This window comes from Phytophthora cinnamomi, assembly GCF_018691715.1.
Source record: "Phytophthora cinnamomi strain GKB4 chromosome Unknown Contig61, whole genome shotgun sequence".
Classification (NCBI taxonomy): Eukaryota; Oomycota; class Peronosporomycetes; order Peronosporales; family Peronosporaceae; genus Phytophthora; species Phytophthora cinnamomi.
In genome coordinates this window covers 340,283-359,615 of record NW_027150994.1, presented here as the reverse complement: position 1 = coordinate 359,615, position 19,333 = coordinate 340,283, and the positions used below count along the sequence as shown (strand labels likewise).

At 56.9% G+C, this 19,333-nt stretch overlaps 6 protein-coding genes across 7 annotated transcripts; 4 read left to right on the top strand and 2 right to left on the bottom strand.

Moving 5' to 3' along the window:
• Positions 1-251: 251 nt before the first annotated feature.
• IUM83_17568 (putative serine protease family S33) lies at positions 252-1,824 on the top strand (the record flags this gene model as incomplete). 2 transcript variants are annotated; one of them, XM_067942525.1, is made up of 3 exons in its annotated part: positions 252-286; positions 539-677; positions 781-1,824. In XM_067942525.1, the coding sequence occupies 3 exons, from the start codon at positions 252-254 to the stop codon at positions 1,822-1,824; spliced, it is 1,218 nt and encodes a 405-aa protein (XP_067787344.1). The 2 variants fall into 2 exon arrangements, with proteins under 2 accessions (XP_067787344.1, XP_067787345.1); XM_067942524.1 differs by lacking the exon at positions 252-286 and adding an exon at positions 390-460.
• A 125-nt stretch (positions 1,825-1,949) lies between these two features.
• IUM83_17567 (Pleckstrin homology-like domain) lies at positions 1,950-9,632 on the bottom strand (the record flags this gene model as incomplete). The annotated part of the gene is made up of 2 exons (XM_067942523.1): positions 1,950-9,492; positions 9,589-9,632. 2 exons carry the CDS (start codon positions 9,630-9,632, stop codon positions 1,950-1,952), a joined length of 7,587 nt encoding a protein of 2,528 aa, XP_067787318.1.
• Positions 9,633-10,919: 1,287 nt separating this feature from the next.
• On the top strand, positions 10,920-12,172 carry IUM83_17566 (WRKY transcription factor 19; the record flags this gene model as incomplete). Its single annotated transcript, XM_067942522.1, has 5 exons — positions 10,920-11,301; positions 11,364-11,596; positions 11,673-11,742; positions 11,820-11,969; positions 12,045-12,172. The coding sequence occupies 5 exons, from the start codon at positions 10,920-10,922 to the stop codon at positions 12,170-12,172; spliced, it is 963 nt and encodes a 320-aa protein (XP_067787319.1).
• Positions 12,173-13,390: 1,218 nt separating this feature from the next.
• IUM83_17565 (putative alcohol dehydrogenase) lies at positions 13,391-14,392 on the top strand (the record flags this gene model as incomplete). The annotated part of the gene is made up of 1 exon (XM_067942521.1): positions 13,391-14,392. One exon carries the CDS (start codon positions 13,391-13,393, stop codon positions 14,390-14,392), a length of 1,002 nt encoding a protein of 333 aa, XP_067787342.1.
• A 355-nt stretch (positions 14,393-14,747) lies between these two features.
• On the top strand, positions 14,748-15,335 carry IUM83_17564 (uncharacterized protein; the record flags this gene model as incomplete). Its single annotated transcript, XM_067942520.1, has 1 exon — positions 14,748-15,335. The coding sequence occupies one exon, from the start codon at positions 14,748-14,750 to the stop codon at positions 15,333-15,335; it is 588 nt and encodes a 195-aa protein (XP_067787317.1).
• A 295-nt stretch (positions 15,336-15,630) lies between these two features.
• IUM83_17563 (Cytochrome b561/ferric reductase transmembrane) lies at positions 15,631-16,714 on the bottom strand (the record flags this gene model as incomplete). Its single annotated transcript, XM_067942519.1, has 5 exons — positions 15,631-15,729; positions 15,806-15,841; positions 15,911-16,352; positions 16,442-16,492; positions 16,569-16,714. The coding sequence occupies 5 exons, from the start codon at positions 16,712-16,714 to the stop codon at positions 15,631-15,633; spliced, it is 774 nt and encodes a 257-aa protein (XP_067787316.1).
• Between the last annotated feature and the right edge of the window lie 2,619 nt (positions 16,715-19,333).

Genomic DNA, 19,333 nt, shown 5'->3' with positions numbered 1-19,333 from the left:
TGCTGGAAGATTGCCACGACAACTTTTTTCCACTTTGGAGATGAGAAAAGTCAAACGTTGGTGTCGCTTGCTCGTTTCTGCTCGTTTTCTGGCCAACGGACTCCACCACGTCTGATTCCGGCACCGCATTCTTCTCTTGGTTTCACTATACCCTGACCTGATTCCACCGCATTAAAAAACGGTCGTGTGAACGGCGCGCGGGGCGTCAGATCCCCTCTTGGCGGCGAGGGCGCAGGCAGGCAGGCGGCAACATGCTCAGCTCCGTGGCGACCGCGGCCTCGAAAGAGTGAGTACACAGCGAATCCCTGTCGCTCATTCGGCAATTCTCACTCCGGACGGCAACACGGAGAGAGAGGGTCTTATACTGGAGGGCGGTTAGCACCATACAAATGGCGAGCTTCCGCGTGCCCGTGACCTTCCTCTCGACGTGGGCCGCGTGGCGCCTCGCCGCTTCCGAAATGTGCACACCTGTGTTGCATTACCTTAACTTTTTCCCATTTTCAACTAACCGGGTGTGTTGCCGCTCTAACCGTTGCAGGAGCTACCTGATGACCGCCGCCGCCGCGCTGATCTCGGGTTGCGCGCTGCTGGCCGCGCGCGGGGTCACGGGTCCCCGCTCCGTCATGACCAAGCGCATCGTGGCCGGCAAGTCGGAGCTCAACGAGTTCATGACAAACGTGCGTACCTTAAAACCTCAACCCCTTTTAACACCTACCTAAACGGTTAACACCCCCTAACCAACTTTCTCCCTGGCAACATGCCCATTTCCACCCATTATAGGCCCTCCAGCCTATTCTGGACAGCTACACGCCTACGTGGTGGACCAACTCGCACATCCAGTGCTTCCTCACGTTCCTGGTGCCGCAGTCCCCCGTGCAGTACAAGAGAGACATCTTAACTTTCAAAGACGGCGGCCAGGCCTCTCTGGACTGGGCAATCGAGGCAACCCCCCTCTCCCAGGACGCCCCCATCGCCATCATCATGCACGGCCTCGTGGGGTGCAGTGACAACATGCGCTCGTTATGCGCCGAGGCGCTGGCCCACGGGTTTCGGCCCGTGGTGTTCAACAAAAGAGGCCACGGCGGGTTAAAACTTGCCACCCCAAAGTTGCAGGCTTTCGGGTGTGTGCAGGACCTGCAACACGCCATCGCCCACGTGGAAAAAAACTACCCTAATAGTGAGCTCTACGGTATCGGGTGCTCGGCCGGGGCCGGGTTGCTCTGCAGTTACCTGTGTGAGCTCGGGGACGAGTCGAGACTTCGTGCCGGGGTGCTCATTTCTCCCGGTTACAACGCGTTCGACCTTTTTTGCCGCGGCAGGATCAACCCGGTGTACGATTTCCTCATGACGTTCACGTTGAAGTCATTTTTGCTGCGACACAAGGCCGAGCTGGAGGACGTGGTGGACGTCCCGGCCGCGCTGCGAGCCACCAGCATCCGCGAGTTCGACCGGCACGTGTACATGAAGATGCACGGGTACGCGGACCTGGAGGCCTATTGGCGGGTGAACAACCCCATGCGAGACGTGGACAACCTGAGCAAGCCGCTGCTGTGCATCAACGCGCTGGACGACCCCGTGTGCACCAAGGAGACCATCCCGTACCACGAGTTCCGCAGGAAGCCCAACGCCATGCTGCTGGCCACGGGCGAGGGCAGCCACTGCGCCTTCTTCGAGGGCAATTTCCAGCTCAAGTCGTGGTGCAATGAAGCTGCCATGACGTATCTCGACAGGCTGCGCGAGTTCAACGCTGTCGCTGTCGGTGACAGCGTGGGTGTTGGTGGTGGAGTTGTCCCGGAGGTCCCGACGACGGCTGCGACGGCGTAGACGCTAACGAGAGGAAGGAGGGTGCACCGTTATCGTGTTGACCTCCCTAGATCCTGACTGTATAACATCCATATCAACTGTGCCTAGTTTTTCTTTTTCTTTTTTGTGCAGGGGTTTGCGGTTTACTAGTTGGCGAGACCGCGGTAGCCGTCGTCTTCGTAGTAGTCGCACGTGTACTGCGCGTTGCAAGCTGCAGCGGTGGACGGGTAGCCGGGGATTCCCAGCGGAGCGATGACGTTTCTGCCGGCCGAACCGGTCGAGTTCAAGGGGACACAGCGGAAGAAGCAGGCGAAGAAGCTCATGAACGCCGAGGCAGGCTCGTTCTTGTTGGCGTCCGAGCTCTTCACGGTGTCGAGCGTGTCGAACGCGAAGGCGGACTCCCCCACGTTTCGTCGCATCGGTGAACTCTCCGGACTGCCGTCGATGTAGTCCGGTCCCGATCGCTGACGCAGTGACGAATCCTCCCCTGAAGAATTGCCATGCGCGTCCGAGTCGGAGTCGGTGTCCGAGTCCTCTCGAGCCTTTTTTATCGCCTCGCCAAGCAGCTCTGACAAGCGTCGAGCGTCCGTCTTCACCTCGTGCATCTTGCTCTTGACAGCTTCACGCGCCGCCAATTTCTCCTCCCGTTCCTTCATTGAACGCTCAAGGGTCTCGCTGGTCTTCGCTTGGGTAAGTATTTCATCCTCGACAGCATTCATCCATCGCTTGCGTTCCAGACTCGAACGCGCTCTGCACTTGACGTGTTTGCCGGGAACTACGTGGATGGAGAACTCGTTCGCAGAGGTTTCGTCTTCTCCTTCGGCCACTGTGATTCCCACAAGTTCATACACTGCGACGGGAGTTGGGGCTTCTCCGGATGAAATGGCCTGCGACTGGTTCGCGTACACGAGCCAGTGGGAGCCCATGACGACGCAGTAGCGCGTCTTCCAGAGCTTCAGCGGCTTCATCTTCATGGTCTTCTTCTTCTCGGCGGATTTCTGCGGGTCCTTCAGCTTGAGGTACCCCTCCATGCGAGCTCCAGGGATGTAAGGCAGCGTGGCGTCACGTGAGACTGTGTTTCCCGTGGTCTCTTTCGTCGTGGCAGCAGTGATCGCAGTTCTCCAGCGTGAAGCTTCGTCCGCAGTGGTCGCTGTGCATTCCAAGTACACGCCGCTACTCGTTTCGATGCGGAAGCCTGTGCCTTTCAGCCCGCCACCGCCACTCCGACCGATGGTGGTGAACACTGGACGCCACTTCTCCACCCCAACGAGCTCGTGCTCCTCCACTGCGGTATTCGAGTTGTCCTCGTCGCCTTTGCTTTCTCCCTCGTCGTGGTTCTCCGAGTAAATGGACAACTTGCTCCCTTCAAGCACCACGAAGCGGTTCCGCCAAATGGAGCCCAAGTTGTGGTGTCGAACTCGCAGATAACCCTCAATCTTTGTGGAACTTGTGTTTGCTCCGGCGACATTGGCTTCCGCTGCTGCAGTACTTGCAGCGATACTGGCGAGATGAGCTGCCACTTCTTGAGTGAACTGCCGCTCCGAAATGCTCAACGATCGCTCAGCCACCACGAAGTTGAGTTCGTGCTGGATCGCCTGGATCCACTGGTGTTTGGCTTCACTCGTCAGCACTGTGAAGCAGGTGCCGTGGCGAGAGCCCTTGACTTCCATCTTGAAACCCAAGTTCTCGTTCTCTTTGCCGATTGTCAGCCAAGATGTATTTGGTGCTTCCCAGGGCGTGCACGCTACGACCTCAACATCAAGTGACGGAGGTTCGTCTTCAGCTGTCGCCAGGAGATTTCGAGAGGATTTTGCAGCGGCGGCACCGGCAGCAGCTTCTCGTGAAGAATAACATCTCAAGCGACAGCCGATGAGGACGGCGTACACGGACATCATGGGTTTCATCTTGGAGCTGCCAGGCAAGCGGATCGGAGACGTCGAAGTTTGCCACGGCGTTAACAATCCCTCCATGGCTGCCGTTCGGAAGACAAAGGAGGCTGCCACCTCGCTCTCGGCTGGTAACCTCTCTTGAATTTCTTCCGAGACGTCGATAGCCAAGGGCTTGTCTTCGAATCCGCTGTCGTCGGCGCCGTCGTCGTCGCCGCTTCCGCTGCTGTCTTCATCCTCGCCACCTTCAGCGTCGTTCAACTCCTGTTCCTTCTTGACCTCGACAACTTCTTGCACTTCTTCGTCCCGTTCAAGCTTTAGCATGATTTTCTCATCGGCGAGCAGCGCCTCACCTCTGGCAAAGTCTATGCGGTTAGCGAAGGCCTCCATCCAGAGATCGCGTTGCGATGGGAGCGTGGGGAAAAGCTCAAGCATGGCGGTGTGTTCGTCGTGGTCGTTGTTCATGTCGTCTGCAGACGCGTTTCCGTCGCCTTTCAACGGATGAAGCAGCACAGCGAACGCCAACGAAGAAGGAACCACCTCCTTCGCCCCCGGGAAAAAGTGACGAAGCGTTGATTTCGTCTTGGGGCTGTGCGTCGATACAGCGATCGAGGACACACCCTCGGACAACAGCTCCACGGCTTGGGCTTCACAAGCTGGTGGGCCTCGACGGTAGTACGCGCTTTCGTCTTCATACACAGCAATGTGAGCGCGCATGTCCAATACAACAAAACCTTCGTGAGGAATCGGCACTTGGGAGGCATGACGAGCTTCTCCGGAGGTGACAGGAGACTGAGCGAGTCGGAACGACAGGTATCCTGTCATCGGAGGCTCGTCCTCCTCCTTTTGCACGACAACTACAGGTTGAGCAGGTACAACCACCTCCCCTTCATCGTTGAGCGCACGTTCTCGCCTATCCACCAAGCTTCTGCGACCAGGAGACATCGGCGCTGTGGTCTCCAATAGCTGCTCCTCCAACATTTCAAGCGCGGCAGCTTGTTCAGCTCCAAGACGAAGCTGACGAATCCACTTGGCTCGCTCGGCGTCAGTGGCGGCGCTGCAGCTCAAGACAAACTGCTCCTGCGTCACAATCTGGAACGGGAAGCGCGGCGCTCGATTGCTAGCGGTCACAGGCCAACAACGAGCACTTGGGACCCAGGCGCGAGTGCTCACGACTCGGAATCGAGCCTGTTCCGCGCCGATTTTCTCGGACGATGTCGACTTGATGATCACGAACTCGTTCCCGTTTTCCAGAGCTACGCCGCGCTCTTCGATGGCTGTAGCCACCTCTCGTTTTTTCCAGTGCTCTTCTTGCGCGCAGTCGAAGTCCAGTCTCAATAGCAAGAAACCTCTTGCGTCAACCACAACACTGCCGGCTCGAGCTCTCGGGTCCATTCTGTCATCGTCGACCAGCAAACTCTGAGCCAGCACCGTGTCCAATGCTGCACGTAGCACCTGCACCCACAGACGCTTCTCCATGGTATCGCGAGCCTCGAATCGGAGCCATTCGTGGTCACTCGTTTCCACTGCGAAGCGATTCGCAGCAGTTTGGCGACCGTCATCGTCTTTCACGGCCAGGACAGTCATGCTTTCTCCCAGACCAGCACCTCCGCTCTTGAATCCTTCACGAGTAGCGAAGAGATTGATCGTCAGGCCGTCTACCGCGACGTACACAGTCTGCGCGCGCTTCCAAAGCGAACTGGTGTTGTCACCCGTTGTCTTCTTCAGGTATCCGTCCAGCTTGAGAGTCGCGAGAGCTGTTGCTTGTTCCGGTAGAGGTGGCAACAACGATAGCAGGCTTTCATCCGCTGCTAAACCTGTTCCGTAGGCTTCGTCAATAGCCTGCAGCAGCGCCAACTCGCGTTGCGCGTAGCAGCTCAGCAGCAAATCCAAGTCCGGAAGCTTCGCTGGGTTTCGGACGCGGTAGAAGTCTGCCAACTTCTCTCGGAATTGATCTCGTAGCTGTCGTTCAAGTTCGGATTCGCTGCCATTATCGTGGTCACCCTCAAGTTCAGCTCGTCGCTGCTCACTGCGAGCAAGAGTGATGCCACGTCGGAGTGCATCTACCCAATGCTGCTTGTCCTTCGCCGATGATGCAGCGCAGAAGAAAGTTTTGCCGTCAGTCGTCTCGAGCTCCATTCCGTGCTCGTAGGTATGAGCTGCGGTTTTCCCATGCCAGTCGCTCACGACCTCAACACGAAAGTTGCCCAGCGGGTTCGTCGTGGCTCCCCCTCCAGGATTCTTGCTGTCATCATGCGTAACAAAGTACGAGAGCTCATTCCCCACGAGCACGCAGTATCGCTTCCGCATCGACGGGATCTTGTGGCCGCGTTTCATGAGGTACCCCTCCATCAGAATCGCTTCATTCGCTGGTGTTTCGGCTGCTGGTTTGGCCGGGGAAGCGCTCTGGTGCTCCTCAGCATATTTTGCAGCGAGCTCAGCGCACAACGACGTACATACGGGGTCCGTCGCGAGATTACTTTTGTAAACTGTGTCGATCTGCTCAAGTAGAGCGCCTTCCCGTCCCTGGAAGGAGCGGAGCAGAGAATCCACGTCGGAAACCTTGGTCGGGTTGTGCTTCTCGTAGCAAGCGACGATCTTCGCCCGAAGCTGCTGGAAGGAGCTCTCCGGTTCTTTCTCCTCTGTGGCTTCCGCCCCAACATCCACAGCTTTTGGTTGATTCGCCACCGCAGCACGCAACGCGTGGATCCAGTCGTGAACGATCTCAGCAGCATCCGAACGTAGCATGATGACTCCGTTCGTTTGAGTTTCTAGGCGGAAAGCCAACGTCTCTGCGAGCTTGGCAGTGACTGGGTGCAGACTCACGACTTCATCGGAAAGCAGAGCCGAACGGCCACTGTGCGCCACTACACTGCTGTCAAAGCACTGCCATTTTGTGCCTTCCAGCACACAAAAGCACTTTCGAAAGGAAGCACCAAGCCTCGGGTGCTTCACGGCCAAGTATCCTTCGCGGTGGATTGAAACACTTTGAGGACTCGGACGCGCATTTGGCGGCGATGGTTGAGGGAGAAACGCCGCAAAGCTGCCGTCGGAGCTGGCGTTCGTGCCGTACGTTGCATCCAACGACGCCAACAACTGCCGTTCACGCCCTGCAAAACTTGAGAGCAGCGTGTCTACATCTCCGACTCGTTTCGGGTTGTGGCGCTCGTAGAATTCTACCAACTTCTCCTGAAAGGTAGTAGCTTGGGTGGAGATGATCAGAGGAGGCTCCACTGCCTCCTCCTTGGGCACGGTGGGTGGAGGTTCTGGTTTGGGACTCGGCTCTGCTGGCGCTGCAGTGTTGAGGCCACTCCGAAGCTTCACCATCCACTTCTGCTTCGCTTCAGCTGTGGTTGCTTGGAGCACCAACAACTCGGTGGACAGGCTCCCTTGCTGCTCCACTTCGTATCCGCCCGACAAGAAAAACTGGAGCTGCTGGTCCGTCATAGTCGATTGATTCATCGTTGGCGACGGCGTTGGATAGTCATGGACTCCTGTCACCACGAAAACAGCCAAAGGTGATCTCTGCTCCTCCGATTCATAGCGTTCGAGGCGATTTCCCGATAGCACGCAGAAGCTTGGGTTCGAGTCTTTGTTCCACGTGAGCCAGTCTGTGAGATCCCCGGACGTTCGTGTTGCTGATGCAGAAGTACTATGAGGCGAAGGTGCTGGGTGTGGCGATGGTGCCGAAGCTGGAGCAGGAGCAGGATTCACCAGCACTGACAGTATAACCTGTACACTGGTGTCCTTCCCCATCGACGTGCCATAAAGGCGATCCAAATGCTCGACAAGCGCCTGCTCCCGTCCTTGATATCGCGACAGAAGCATCGGAACATCGCCCAGCTTCCCTGGATGGTACTCAGCATAGTATCGTTGCAAGACTGATAGGAACTCTCGCCGAGCCGAGCCATACGACGGTCGACGCTGGGGCTGACGACCTTTGTCCTCGTCATCTTCGGATTCACTGGGCAAGTCGAACAGTTTTGAGCCGCGCTTCGAGTCGTGCTGATACTTGAGCAGCGCCTGCTGCACGCCGTTCACCCAGCGATTTTTCTCCTGAAGACTGGGCGCGCTGCAATAAATGCTCTGGTGCTCCGTTGTCTGGAGGAGGAAGCCGTGGTCATAGTGCATCAACGTGGCGTGACCATCCCAACTCGACACGCCACAGACGTGGTAGGTGGTGCTGCGTATTACAGGCCGCTTTTGAGTCGACTCTGGCATCGCAGCAGTCGAGGCCTCTTGGTGTGTGGTGAAGATGTACAGCGTGAGAGCTCGCAGGACACAGTACTTCTTCTTCATGGTCTCTTCGAGCGAGCTCTTGCCGACCAGATAGCCTTCCACCACCACTTCGGAGGTTAACGATTCCGCCTCACTGTCAGCAGCTTCCTGGGGCTTTTGAGCGTCACTTGGTGACTTCGCTTCCTCCTTCTTGGTCTCTTCATCCTGTCGCTTCGGCGACAACGGAGTCGACGCCAGCAGGTCGAACGAGTCTCGACGTGACTTTGCTGCTCGAGCTCGATGCGGAGACAGCGGAGGCATGGTGAGCCCCACGTGCAGCGCCGATATCCAGTCTTCTTGGCTCTTCTTGAGCGGCGCGCTGCACCGCAGCGTCTTCCCCTCGACTGTGAGCACCGCGAACGCATTCGGAAACTGCTCGTTTGCGTTGGTTTTGGCGCTGCTGCCTCCGAACGGCACCACGAGTCTGCGCAGTGGCGAAGTGGGCTTCATCTTGCCGTCCCATTCGGCCACCTCCGCAACGTGCAGCACGCCGCTCGGCGCGTCCATCTTGTTGGTGTACGCGTCCTGGTCCGCGTACCAGCACAGCGTGTTGCCTATGAGGACGTAGTAGCGTCGGTGCATCGTGGTGCGCATCGGGTGCTGGCAGAGCAGATATCCTTCCGCCAGCGGATCCAATTGCGACGGCCGCGCTTGTGCGCCTTCCGCCGCGCCGCCTTCATCGGCCCAGGACGCCAACCGCTTGGTCCGCTGCTTGGCGCGTTGCGCGTCTTCGAGGCTCTTGGCCGCCACCTGACGGAGGACTTTGCTCTCCTCGATGCACTTGTGCACTCGGTCCACGAGCTCGAGCTGCTCGCGCGCGTTGGCCTGCGTCTGCAGCTGCAGCAGCTCGACGTTGCGGCCGTGCGTGGCTTCCGCGCTGCTGGCCACCTCCACTTTGGCCGCGAGGCGCTCGACGGCCTCCATGGCCTGGTCGAAAGACGACGTGTCCTCCGCGCCGATGGACGAGGCGTGCACGCGCTGCCTCGCCTCCTCCAGCGCGGCCTGCAGCGCCTGGAGCTTCTGCAGCGCCTCTTGCTGCAGCGCGCGCGCGGTGTCCAGCTGCGTGGTGAGCTCGACGGCGATCAAGCGGTTCTGCTGCAGTGCGGCCTCGGCGTTGGCCTGCTCTCGGTGCTGGCGGCCGGCGGCCTCCACGGCCTCGGTGGCTTGCTGCACGGCGCGGCTGTGGCGCTGCGCGTCCTTCTGGAGCTCCTGCTGCACCTCGTTGATCTCGTCCTGGGCCAGGCGGTCCGGTTCCTTGAGCGCGTGCTGCAGCGCCTCGAGCCACAGCTGCTGCGCCTCACGCGAGTCGGCGCGACACTGCAGCGTGCCAACGCCGTCCACGTCCAGGTACTTGAGCACGACGTGCGGCGGGTGCGCGGCGGCGTCCGCGGCCGGCGTGCCCGGCATGATGCGGAAGTCCACGACCTCCAGCACGCGCTTGGGCACGGCGCCCGAGCGCTGCGCCTCGTCCTGCGAGGTGAAGAAGGACAGCATCGTGCCCTTGAGCACGGCGTAGTGCCGCTTCCTGGCGGAGGACAACGATATCGACCGCGTCAATGGAGAAATGCAACGACGGACAAGTATAATACTGAAGTTGCGTGCCGGTGGTGCAGTCACCTACATGCTGGGCACCTTGCGGCCCTTCTTCCAGAGGTAGCCCTCCATGGCGGCGACGATATCCCAGCTCTGCTACGAGCTCTGCGCAAATATCGGATACCGTCGCATGAAGAGGCGTAGGCGATCCTTGCTACTTGTATCTTCAGGACCGACCGTTACATTAGTAGGACCGGATGTTGTATTAATTAGGCTCGTCATGTTGTGCGCGCTGACAGATCCTAGTTTTTCCTGTTGCACTGTACAGTGTAGTGTACATGCATGTCGTGAGCCACGGCTGTAGACCACGACTCGTGGCCTACAGCCCGCGCGCGTGTACATGTAACTAATATCTGGGCGCTGGTTGCTAGCCGCCCACTGGTCGATGCGCTTCAACTTGTTCTCCGTCACTGGCAGGGCCGCGAGGATTTGATGGTCTCTGATACCGCATGGCGCGCGAATGCACGGCTGGTTTCTGTGGTCGACGCACCCTGGCAGCGACGCATGCTCATGTTATATGGATACCGCATGGCCGACACCACGTGTAGTTTATGGTACACATCCTGTACGGTGTACTGTAAACCTGTCGACTGCGGCAGGTGTCGCTCTCTCTCTCTCTGAAGTTGGCACAGGTGGCTGGCTGCAGGTCAAGACATCGCCGTCTGCACTTGATACATGTACCTGTGCACCAAAGTCTTCGCGTAGAGTGGTAGGCCAAGCAAGCTGCTAGAGAGCACGTCACTTCGCCTGGGATCGTTGAGCACACAAGCCCGTCCTTACCGCGCGGCTCGGGTGATCGACGCCGAAACTTGATCGCTCGACGCCACGAGCGAGCTCACTTGTGGCCTCTTGGCCGTGCGGTTCATCTCTCGAAGCCGAGCTCCACTCCCAGCTGCATGCCCGCCGCCTTCCGGCGGGCCAGGCGCGCCGTCAGTTGGTGGGCCCCATCATTCGGCGACGCCATGTCGGACATGAGCAGGACCCATTCGGACGAAACACCCTGTTGACTCACGTCGTCGCCGCCGAGTCTCTGGCCTCGGGATCCTTATTTTCCTGGGCTCGGCTGCTCCAGCACGTCAAGTGCAGCAGTAAACCGCGGAGCCAGCCTGGCACTGCACGTCCAGGTGGCGCGCGCATTCCACAGTGGCGACGCCGCCCTCAAGCATTCGTCATCCGCGACCGGACGAAGTGGAGTCGCTCCTTTATGCTGTTGGCGGAGCGCCTTCGAGCCTCATGTCGCTCGCGGCCCGGTCACGTCAACTTGCACTTCTCAAGTTGGCCCGCGACCAGCAGAGGCCACTCAGCACCACAAAGTGCATTCATCTATAGCAGCGTCACCTCTTAGGAAGACCCGCACCCATGCAGCCCTGGTCTCCACCCGAGAAGACCATCGTGCTCACCGATCTGCTGAGACCCTCGGTCTCCCCGCAGAACCAGCAGCAGCAATATCACCAACAACAGCTTCAGCAGGCCGTCTTCGTCAAGACGGAGCCCGAGTTCGTGGTCTCTCGACCGGGACTGGCCGACCTGCCGCCGCTGCCGCCTCCTCGGGCCCCGATACTGCCGGCCATCACGGACGTGCTACGGTCCAACAGCCCTCAGCAGCAACCGCAACAACGGTACCAATACCAATACCAGCACGAAAACCAGGAGAATGCCAGGACCGTGAACCTGCCCAGCTTCACCCGGTCGGCCGCTGTGCCCGAGCAGTATTCAACAACGTTCTCTGCCTCGTTCATGAGTACGTGCATCCAGCTACTATCCACACTTAGGACCACCCAGCTAACATTTGTGCTCTCACAGCCCGACCTACCAACACAGACTACCGCAAGCGCAGCGGCCTCGTGCTCCCGAGACTTCCCCACCAGGTCCCCTACACCGCCACGGGGGACATGACGCCTCCAGGTCTCGTCGGGGCGAGGACGCGCCCCATTGTACAGCGAGAAGCAGTGGATCCGCGGCCAGCGAACCGCATCTGCAAGTTCGCAGGCTGCACCCACTACGTCGTGGACCACGGTCTTTGCGTCAGGCACGGGGTGCGTCGCCGCTTTTGATGGCCGTCTTCGGTCTGCACCTTCGTTGAGCTAACTGTTCTATCTCATGTTTTGCCAGGGTGGCAAGCGCTGCTCCGCGGATGGATGTACCAGTCGTGCCAAGCACTTCGGTCGCTGCTGGCGACATGGTGCGTTGCCACTATTCCCTTTGCTCTAGTCATGCTTAGTAGTCCCCTTCCTAACTTATTTTTTTTCATTGTGGCAGGCGGCTCGCTGGAGTGCAAGGCCTCGGGCTGCTCGAACCGCGCCAAGTCGCGAGGCTACTGCTGGTCGCACGGCGGCGGCACCAAGTGCAAGACGACAGACTGCGATAAGATCGCCATTTCCAACGGCCTGTGCTGGGCTCATGGAGGAGGTACGCGCTTCTTGTCATGGCTGACTGCGCTCTACGCGTTTGACTTATCTAGCCATGCTACCGTTCTTCCCGCAGGCAAGCGCTGCATCGTGCCGGGATGCCGGAAGCAGGCGTACGAGCGGACCTGCAACTACTGCAACCGCCACTTCCAGCAGTACCAGAAGACCGCGCTCGAGTTGGCACACCACAATCCAGGCGCGTGAACCAGGTGTCCAGCTATTTATTCGTCAAGCCTACAGTGCACCAAGTGTATCTTCCCGCATATATGTTGATTCCGTGCCTCGCCAAGGTCACCATGCGGGAGCTTAGATTGCCGCGCAAGGGGTTCACCGAAAAGGAGGCGCGGTGCTCGTAGAGGAGGGAGGGTGCCTGGAAAAGGCGTGCAAATGAGTAAATTGTAAGTGAGTTCCATTATGTACACGTGTCGCCGCTTCGACACGATTGTTGACGTGGAGGGTGTTGATGCGCTCATGATCAATCTCAAGCACCTCGATCATCGAGACGATCCCTTTATGCCGGGAACGGGGCCGGGATGGTGCGAGTGTAAAGACTGCGGATTACAGGAAACTCGAATTGATGTGCTTCTTGCTCGACCAGCAATGTAAACTCCGGTTGCGGGCTGCCTTCGTCTGGCTGGAAAGAGCGGGAAGCAAAGCAAGCGAAAATGCAAGCCGCGACAAAACGAAGCGAAGCGAAGACGCGGGGAGTGCACGCAGCACGATGAAAGATTCTGTCTGCCAGATAATCGACAGCTGTGATGGTCGTGCATCGTTTTCAGTTGCCGTCGTCGTCGATCACCGAGCAGTTTCCCCGTTCTGGTGGTCCAGCGACACGACCACCGATGCAGTGCTGCCGCCGGTTGTGGATGCAAGCAAATTACCTTGGGGACGCGAAAAACTGTTGCGTTTTAGCGCCGACGTAGCTGCCTCGCCTGCTGTTGTTTGCTTCCATCGCCTGCTGGATACCACATATGTACAGTACTGAAGCTCGCGGACTACATGCAGATGACAAACCGTATGGCAACGGCAGTTTTGGACGCACCCGCAGATGTGTCCTAGACAACCCGGCAGGCTGTAGATCGACAACTACTGTGCTCGTCAGCAGCCCAGCAGCCCAGCAATGGCCGATTGTTCGACCGAAAAGCGCAACGTCATCTTCGAGGTGCAAGTGCCACGCCTACAAGTGTACCGCCGCATTTTCACCCAATCAGCACAATTTTATACAATTTTCAGCCAACCACGAGCCACCTAGTACATAGAAGCGCGAAGATCTATTACTCGACACGAAATTGTCCGCGTCATCATCGCGTATACACTTGCCTTTTTGTATACTCCCCCACGGCGCCGATGCCTGGCAAAGTCCCCCGTCACTCTTAATTTTGCCTTCAACCTGACAAAGCCCCCCCCCCCCCCCATCCCAGTATGCCCAGCTACCGCGAGCTCCTGTGCACCAAGCTCTCCACGAACTTCCGCGAGGCGACGGAGATCGTGACGCACCCGGAGCTGCCAAGGGCCAGCGCCGGCCACGTCGTGGTCAAGAACAAGTTCCTGGGCGTCAACGCCACGGACATCAACGTGACCAACGGCGTCTTCAACGAGAACCCGCCACCTTTCGGCACAGGGCTGGACGCCGCCGGCACCGTGGTGGAAGTGGGTACGGACGTGTCCGACGTCCAGGTGGGCGACTACGTCGTGTACGACAAGTTCGGCGCCTACGCCGAGTACGTGGAGGTGCCCGTCGGCTCGGTGCACAAGCTACCGGAGCTCTCCCCCGTCGCACTGCCGCTGACTGTGTGCGGCATCTCGGCGTCCATCGCCATCAAGGAGTGTGGCGAGCTCTCCACCAACGAGACGGTGTTCGTGACGGCGGCGGCCGGCGGCGCTGGCCAGTTCGTGGTGCAACTGGCCAAGATGGCGGGCAACCACGTGATCGGCACATGCAGCAGCGATGAGAAGGCCGCGCACCTCAAGAAGCTCGGTTGCGACCGTGTGATCAACTACAACAAGGAGAGCATCGACGCCGTGCTCAAGAAGGAGTACCCCAAGGGCATCGACATCGCCTTCGAGACCATCGGCGGAGAGATGTTCAAGACCGTGTTCGACAACATGGCCATCCGCGGCCGCATCATCGTGTTCGGCCACATCTCCGAGTACCGCGGTGACACCCCGCGCTCGCCCTTCACGGTCAGCGCGATGAACGAGGTGTTGCTTATGAAGGCCATCACGGTGCGCGGCTTCCTGCTGCGCACGTACGCCGATATCATCCCGACGCACATGGCGAACCTCTTCAAGCTGATCAAGGAGGGCAAGCTGCTCGCTGGAGTCGACCCCACGGAATTCCACGGGCTGGAGCAAGTCCCCGACGCTATCGACCACATGTACGCGCACAAGAACATCGGCAAGATCGTCGTGCAGCTCCCGTAGCCCTTTTATTTAGGAATGCAGCCGTATCCGTAGCCGATGAGATGTTGCTTTGAAAAGAACGAGAAGAACATTTTGCCGTACTCGTTCTTCGTCGATTTCCAAGTTCAAATTGCTTCTTGTTGCCTGTCCACTGGGAAAGAGCGTCGCGAGTTTCTCTCTGGCCGAGCCAAAAGTCCAACGTAAGCTTAGGAAATAAAACTGTTGGCGTACCTTCTCGCTATCGACTGCGAAGAATTTAGCGATTCTCAAGTCCTGAGCTCATTCCCAAACAAGCCGTGTAGAGCTCAAGAGTGCCCACCAACACCAACTAAACCCAGAAAAGCCCGCGTGACTCGCTGCACTCCATCGTCCCAGCATGAGCTTTATTCTCCGCTTCGTTGCTCTACTGCTCGCGCTGACGCATCCAGCAGACGCGTGTGCCTCTAAGCAGCTCAAGCCAGGTCCAAGTTCGCTCGGACGCAATCTCAAGCGTGAAGAGAACGTGTCTGACCCAAACACTACCGACTTTCTTGCGGAATCTGCCTCGGGGCAAGTGGAGAACGATCACGGAGATGACTGGATCAGCATTGCGGCCTCCATCGAGGCCCTGGTGACGACCGAAGCGGCTAACGAGGACTCGCCTTTCTACTCGAACTGGTCGACAACAATTCATCACAGAGACAACACTACCGACGAAACCAACAGCGACCAAGAAAGCGAGTTTGAAAACGTCGGAGTGGGCTCCGCCCTGTCTTCGGAATTGAGCACGTCGGGCGCGTCGGCTTTAAGTGATCAAGCTTTTGGATCGGCGTTCGGCTCCGGTAGTGCAATTGAAAATTCGGTCAATGATGTCAACATGGCAGGCGGAGAGGCCGTTCCCAGCAGTTTGGCGTCGACGAAGCTATCCAGCGGCATGGCTGCGTGGATCATCGCGTGTGCTCTCGCCCTCGACGCGGCCAATTAACCTGTTGCAGACCCAGCATCTTGCGAGCTAAAAACACAGCTCCGTGCAGATAGAAATCAGGATCTAGTCGAATTCGATGAGCTAGTATATCCCGTACGAGATCAGCAACACCAAGACAATCTCAGCCAAATTTATTGTTTTGCAAAATCTTTGTTGGCATCGAATCTCTGGTCATTGAGCAAACGAGCATCCATCCCGGAGGTTCACCGCTAAGGAGGACGTCGCTAGGATCGCTGCCTTCGTCAATAACCACACGGATGTTGATGATGGACTCTCATTAGGAATACCACATCGTCTAGGGCATCCTTTGGGGAAATGATACTGGCAATTCGCTGCCAGGATATGCGCTTTTGTACTCCGGATCGAGAGCACGACCTGAAGTGCTGAGTCCAATCTAAGATACAAAAAAAATCATTAGGAGTGCGCAGGTAACTCTCTTCCATATTGTCTATACACCACGAAACTCTTACCTGCACACTCCTGGTGTTATTGTATTTTGAGGCAATCTCCGATCAGCAGCAACAACAGTACTTTCAACCTACTATCTGTATGTATCGACACAAGCTTCAGGCCACCTTGGCCGCCTTCTGCAGCCGCACTTGGCTCTCACGACGCTGCAGCACCAGCGACTTGCCCAGCAGCGTCACGTGCGCTGCGATGACGAGCACCGTGAGCTGGAATTGCCGCTCCGGAGAGAAGTTCCGGGCACCCCAGCTGCTCGTGTGCAGCCCGTAGAGCATGGTGGCGACGCCGCCGACGTAGACCAGCACGCCCGTGAGCACGTGCGTCTCGTCCTTCCACTGCCAGTTGGCCTTCTCGCCCTCGAACGTGAGCAGCAGCCCCTGAAACACGTTGAGCGCGAAGAACATGGCCGTGACCAGCGCCGCCCACGAGTGGGGCGTGGCCAGGTGCTGGTCGCCGGCGTCGCGCTTGGCTATGAACGCGGCAGCGCCCGCAGCAGCCACCAGCGCCCCCGCCGCCACGTTGAGCAGCAGGTGGAGCTTGGTCAGCCAGACCCTGCGCAACGGAATCAACGGAATCGACGCAAGAGGCCGTAACTCGGTCAGTACTGGGCGGTTTTCGACGCGGAGGCGCTGGCCACGTACCTCTTTGCGTGGTTAGTCACGTGCTTGCGGAGCAGCATCGCCTGCAACGCGCTGCATGAGGTCCAGACCACCGGAACGAAAGGCGTCAGTGTCTATGACGCAAGTGTGAGGCCGTTCTGTACTGTACCTGGGCAGACACACGAGCATCGCCAGCGCGTTGAGCGCCGCGTGCAGCGCCAGCAGCGAGCCGTCGGCCACGCAGCGCTCCAGCACGACGGCGCACGGCAGCAAGAACAACGACGCCGTGAGCGCCAGCTCCGACCGGCGCGCCATCGGTTGACACCTGCCTGCCTCAGGTTATCAGGGCGGGGGCGGGGGGGGGGGGGGTAACAGCGGTCTATTTGGTGTTAGGTTTTATCTATAGAAGCCGTAATAATCGGGTCCAGTGCGACAAACGGTTTGAGTGCGACACCGGCAGACGTATGGGTGACAACCCCTCCCCTCCTAAAAAATATTAAGAAAAAAGACTTGAAAAAAAAACTTGCGTTTAACGTCTATTGATCGTTATCTTCCTCCTCTCCAGTGATGGTCATCTCTGGCAGTGGCTTTAGACCCTGTACACGAGCATCATTAGCAAAATGTAAAAAAACGAGTATCGAGCATGACTTCCGAGAGACCGCACCTTCAGCTTCGTCTTGTTATTGTTCGTCGGCCTCTTCTTCATTTTCTTTTGTGACTGCGATGGCGCGAGGGAGGTACCGCAACCAACCGTGCGGGACGGACGTCATCCGAGCGAACTCTTTGAAAAACCTTACGAGGTTTTTTGCTTCACTTGATTATGACTGGGAAACTGTGTCGCATTGGGCCCGATTATTACGGGTATGCAGTTAGACGAGCAATCAATGTGTTCGTCTGTTGGGTTAGAGCGGTAGTTGGTTTTCTCTGGAGGTGTCCAGCTGTTCTCCAAAGGTAAGCCTGAGGATTTTGCTCACGATCAGTCAGGAATATCGTCAGATTATCAGGGCGGCTGACACGCAAACCGAGACACATGAAATGTAGCCATGTCAGCAGATGGCTACATGGACCACAAGGCATAGGTCTTCGCGTTGCAGAGGCCCCAACAACACTGCAAAAGCAAAGAAGGCGGATCCGTATACAGTACTTTACGTGTAATCAATATCTTTCGTCGGGCGTGCAGTCGATGTCGTGTGAGACCCACACGGTGGGCCGTGCGTCTATTTACTTCCGTCGTAGATTTTGTCAGCAGCGAGTTACTGTTACGGATCAACCGCTGCCCGTCGTTGCCATGAGGGGGACAGCGCCGCAGCAATGCAGAACAGCTTAGTAAGCCGAGCTTACGTTTCTCAGCAGTGCTGAAAAGATTCATATCTGACCGTGATATTATAGAAATGGTTTGGTCATTTCGTGGGCGCTCAAGTGGTGATATTTTTTTGCACCATTTGCCAATTCTGACCCCCCCCCCCTAATAGCACAGTATTGCACTGAAATACAGGTAAGAGACAACGTTAGCTCCGGTTGCTTGGGTGTATGAGACTTGGTTTTGCTAGTGCCTCGTGGCTTGGTAAATGCTACAATAATAATTTCCGTTACTTTGCGGAAAACTTACTTTTCACCGTGGTAGTAATAAAAGCATGCCAACGGCGTCAGAACGTGGTATACCTCACAGCACATTAATGTGTTATCGGTTTTACACTTCTATTTCTTTTAGACACAAGCATATCAACTTCTGGCTGAACTGTGTAAGTCAACTACTCACGATCTAATCTCTTTTTCCTACTTCCCCATCTCATCTTTTTTAATTCAAAAGCAACTTCTGCGGCGGTATTGTGTGATGCGACTGAGTACTGGTCGTGCCAAGCACGAGTAATTGCAGAAATTTCCGCGTTTATCCATGGCGTCCAACTCGCCATTTCGTTCAACTCAACCGTCTTCATCTGCGAGCAGTGCAGCCCAAGTCGCAAGTGCACAGCTCCGCCGTATCCGTCACGAGCAACTGGACTGCATTTACTTCTATTGCAGAAGGCCTGACGAGAACACGCACGACAGCATCTGTTTGTTGACTACGTTCGTACTATCATCGTGACCAGAAGCGACTGTGAACATTAGTGTTAGCTTGCCTTTGGTACACAGTTCGTGGCTGTCTAGTGACACCACAGAACAAGGATACGTCTCCGATATGGCACTCTAATGACGAAATCGAGGTCCTAACAGCAGCGGAGATCACGATCATAGGTATGGATACGCTAGTAGTGATAATAACACAACTATTTATGATTTTTTGGCTACTATTCAAGTGGCACTACTAATGACCCAACCCAGTACTATATTAGTAGTAATAGTAGTAGTTGTGGTGATAATATGCCTACTAACGCTACTATTCTGGAGACTTCTCCTGACTGCCATTCTTAACGACAGCGCGCAGACGCTACGTTAAGAACGGCCTTATCAAGACGGTTCTGTAAATCTTCTAATAAAGGGCTCTTTCTGTAGCCTTTACCGCGAAAGGGTTTAAATAGTACTGTACATATTGAAGAGAGCCGAGAAAGATGACACCTAGATTCAACGTCTGTTCACTGGCGCTTTCGGACGTAATCGGTCCTCAAAAAAACGCGGGAGGGAGTCACTGATCCATATTTTGTCATTCGTGGAAATAGTGTCACGATGGCAGACCAAGAATTTGGCGACATATCTCTGCTTTTAAGTTTCCTCGACAGTGCGGACGAAGCTGCGTCGAGTCAAGTGACTGAAAACCGGCAGGACATCAGCGAGAAAGATGCCCATCTACCAGGGCAAAAGAAGAAACTCCGGAAAAGGGAGCGCAAAGCGAAAGGAAGGGGGCTGCCTTATTCGACGGAACTACAGCGCCGTAGGAAAGCTGAGCTCCAAGAACTACGCTTGGAAGAGCAACAGCTACGGGACCAACTCAATCTT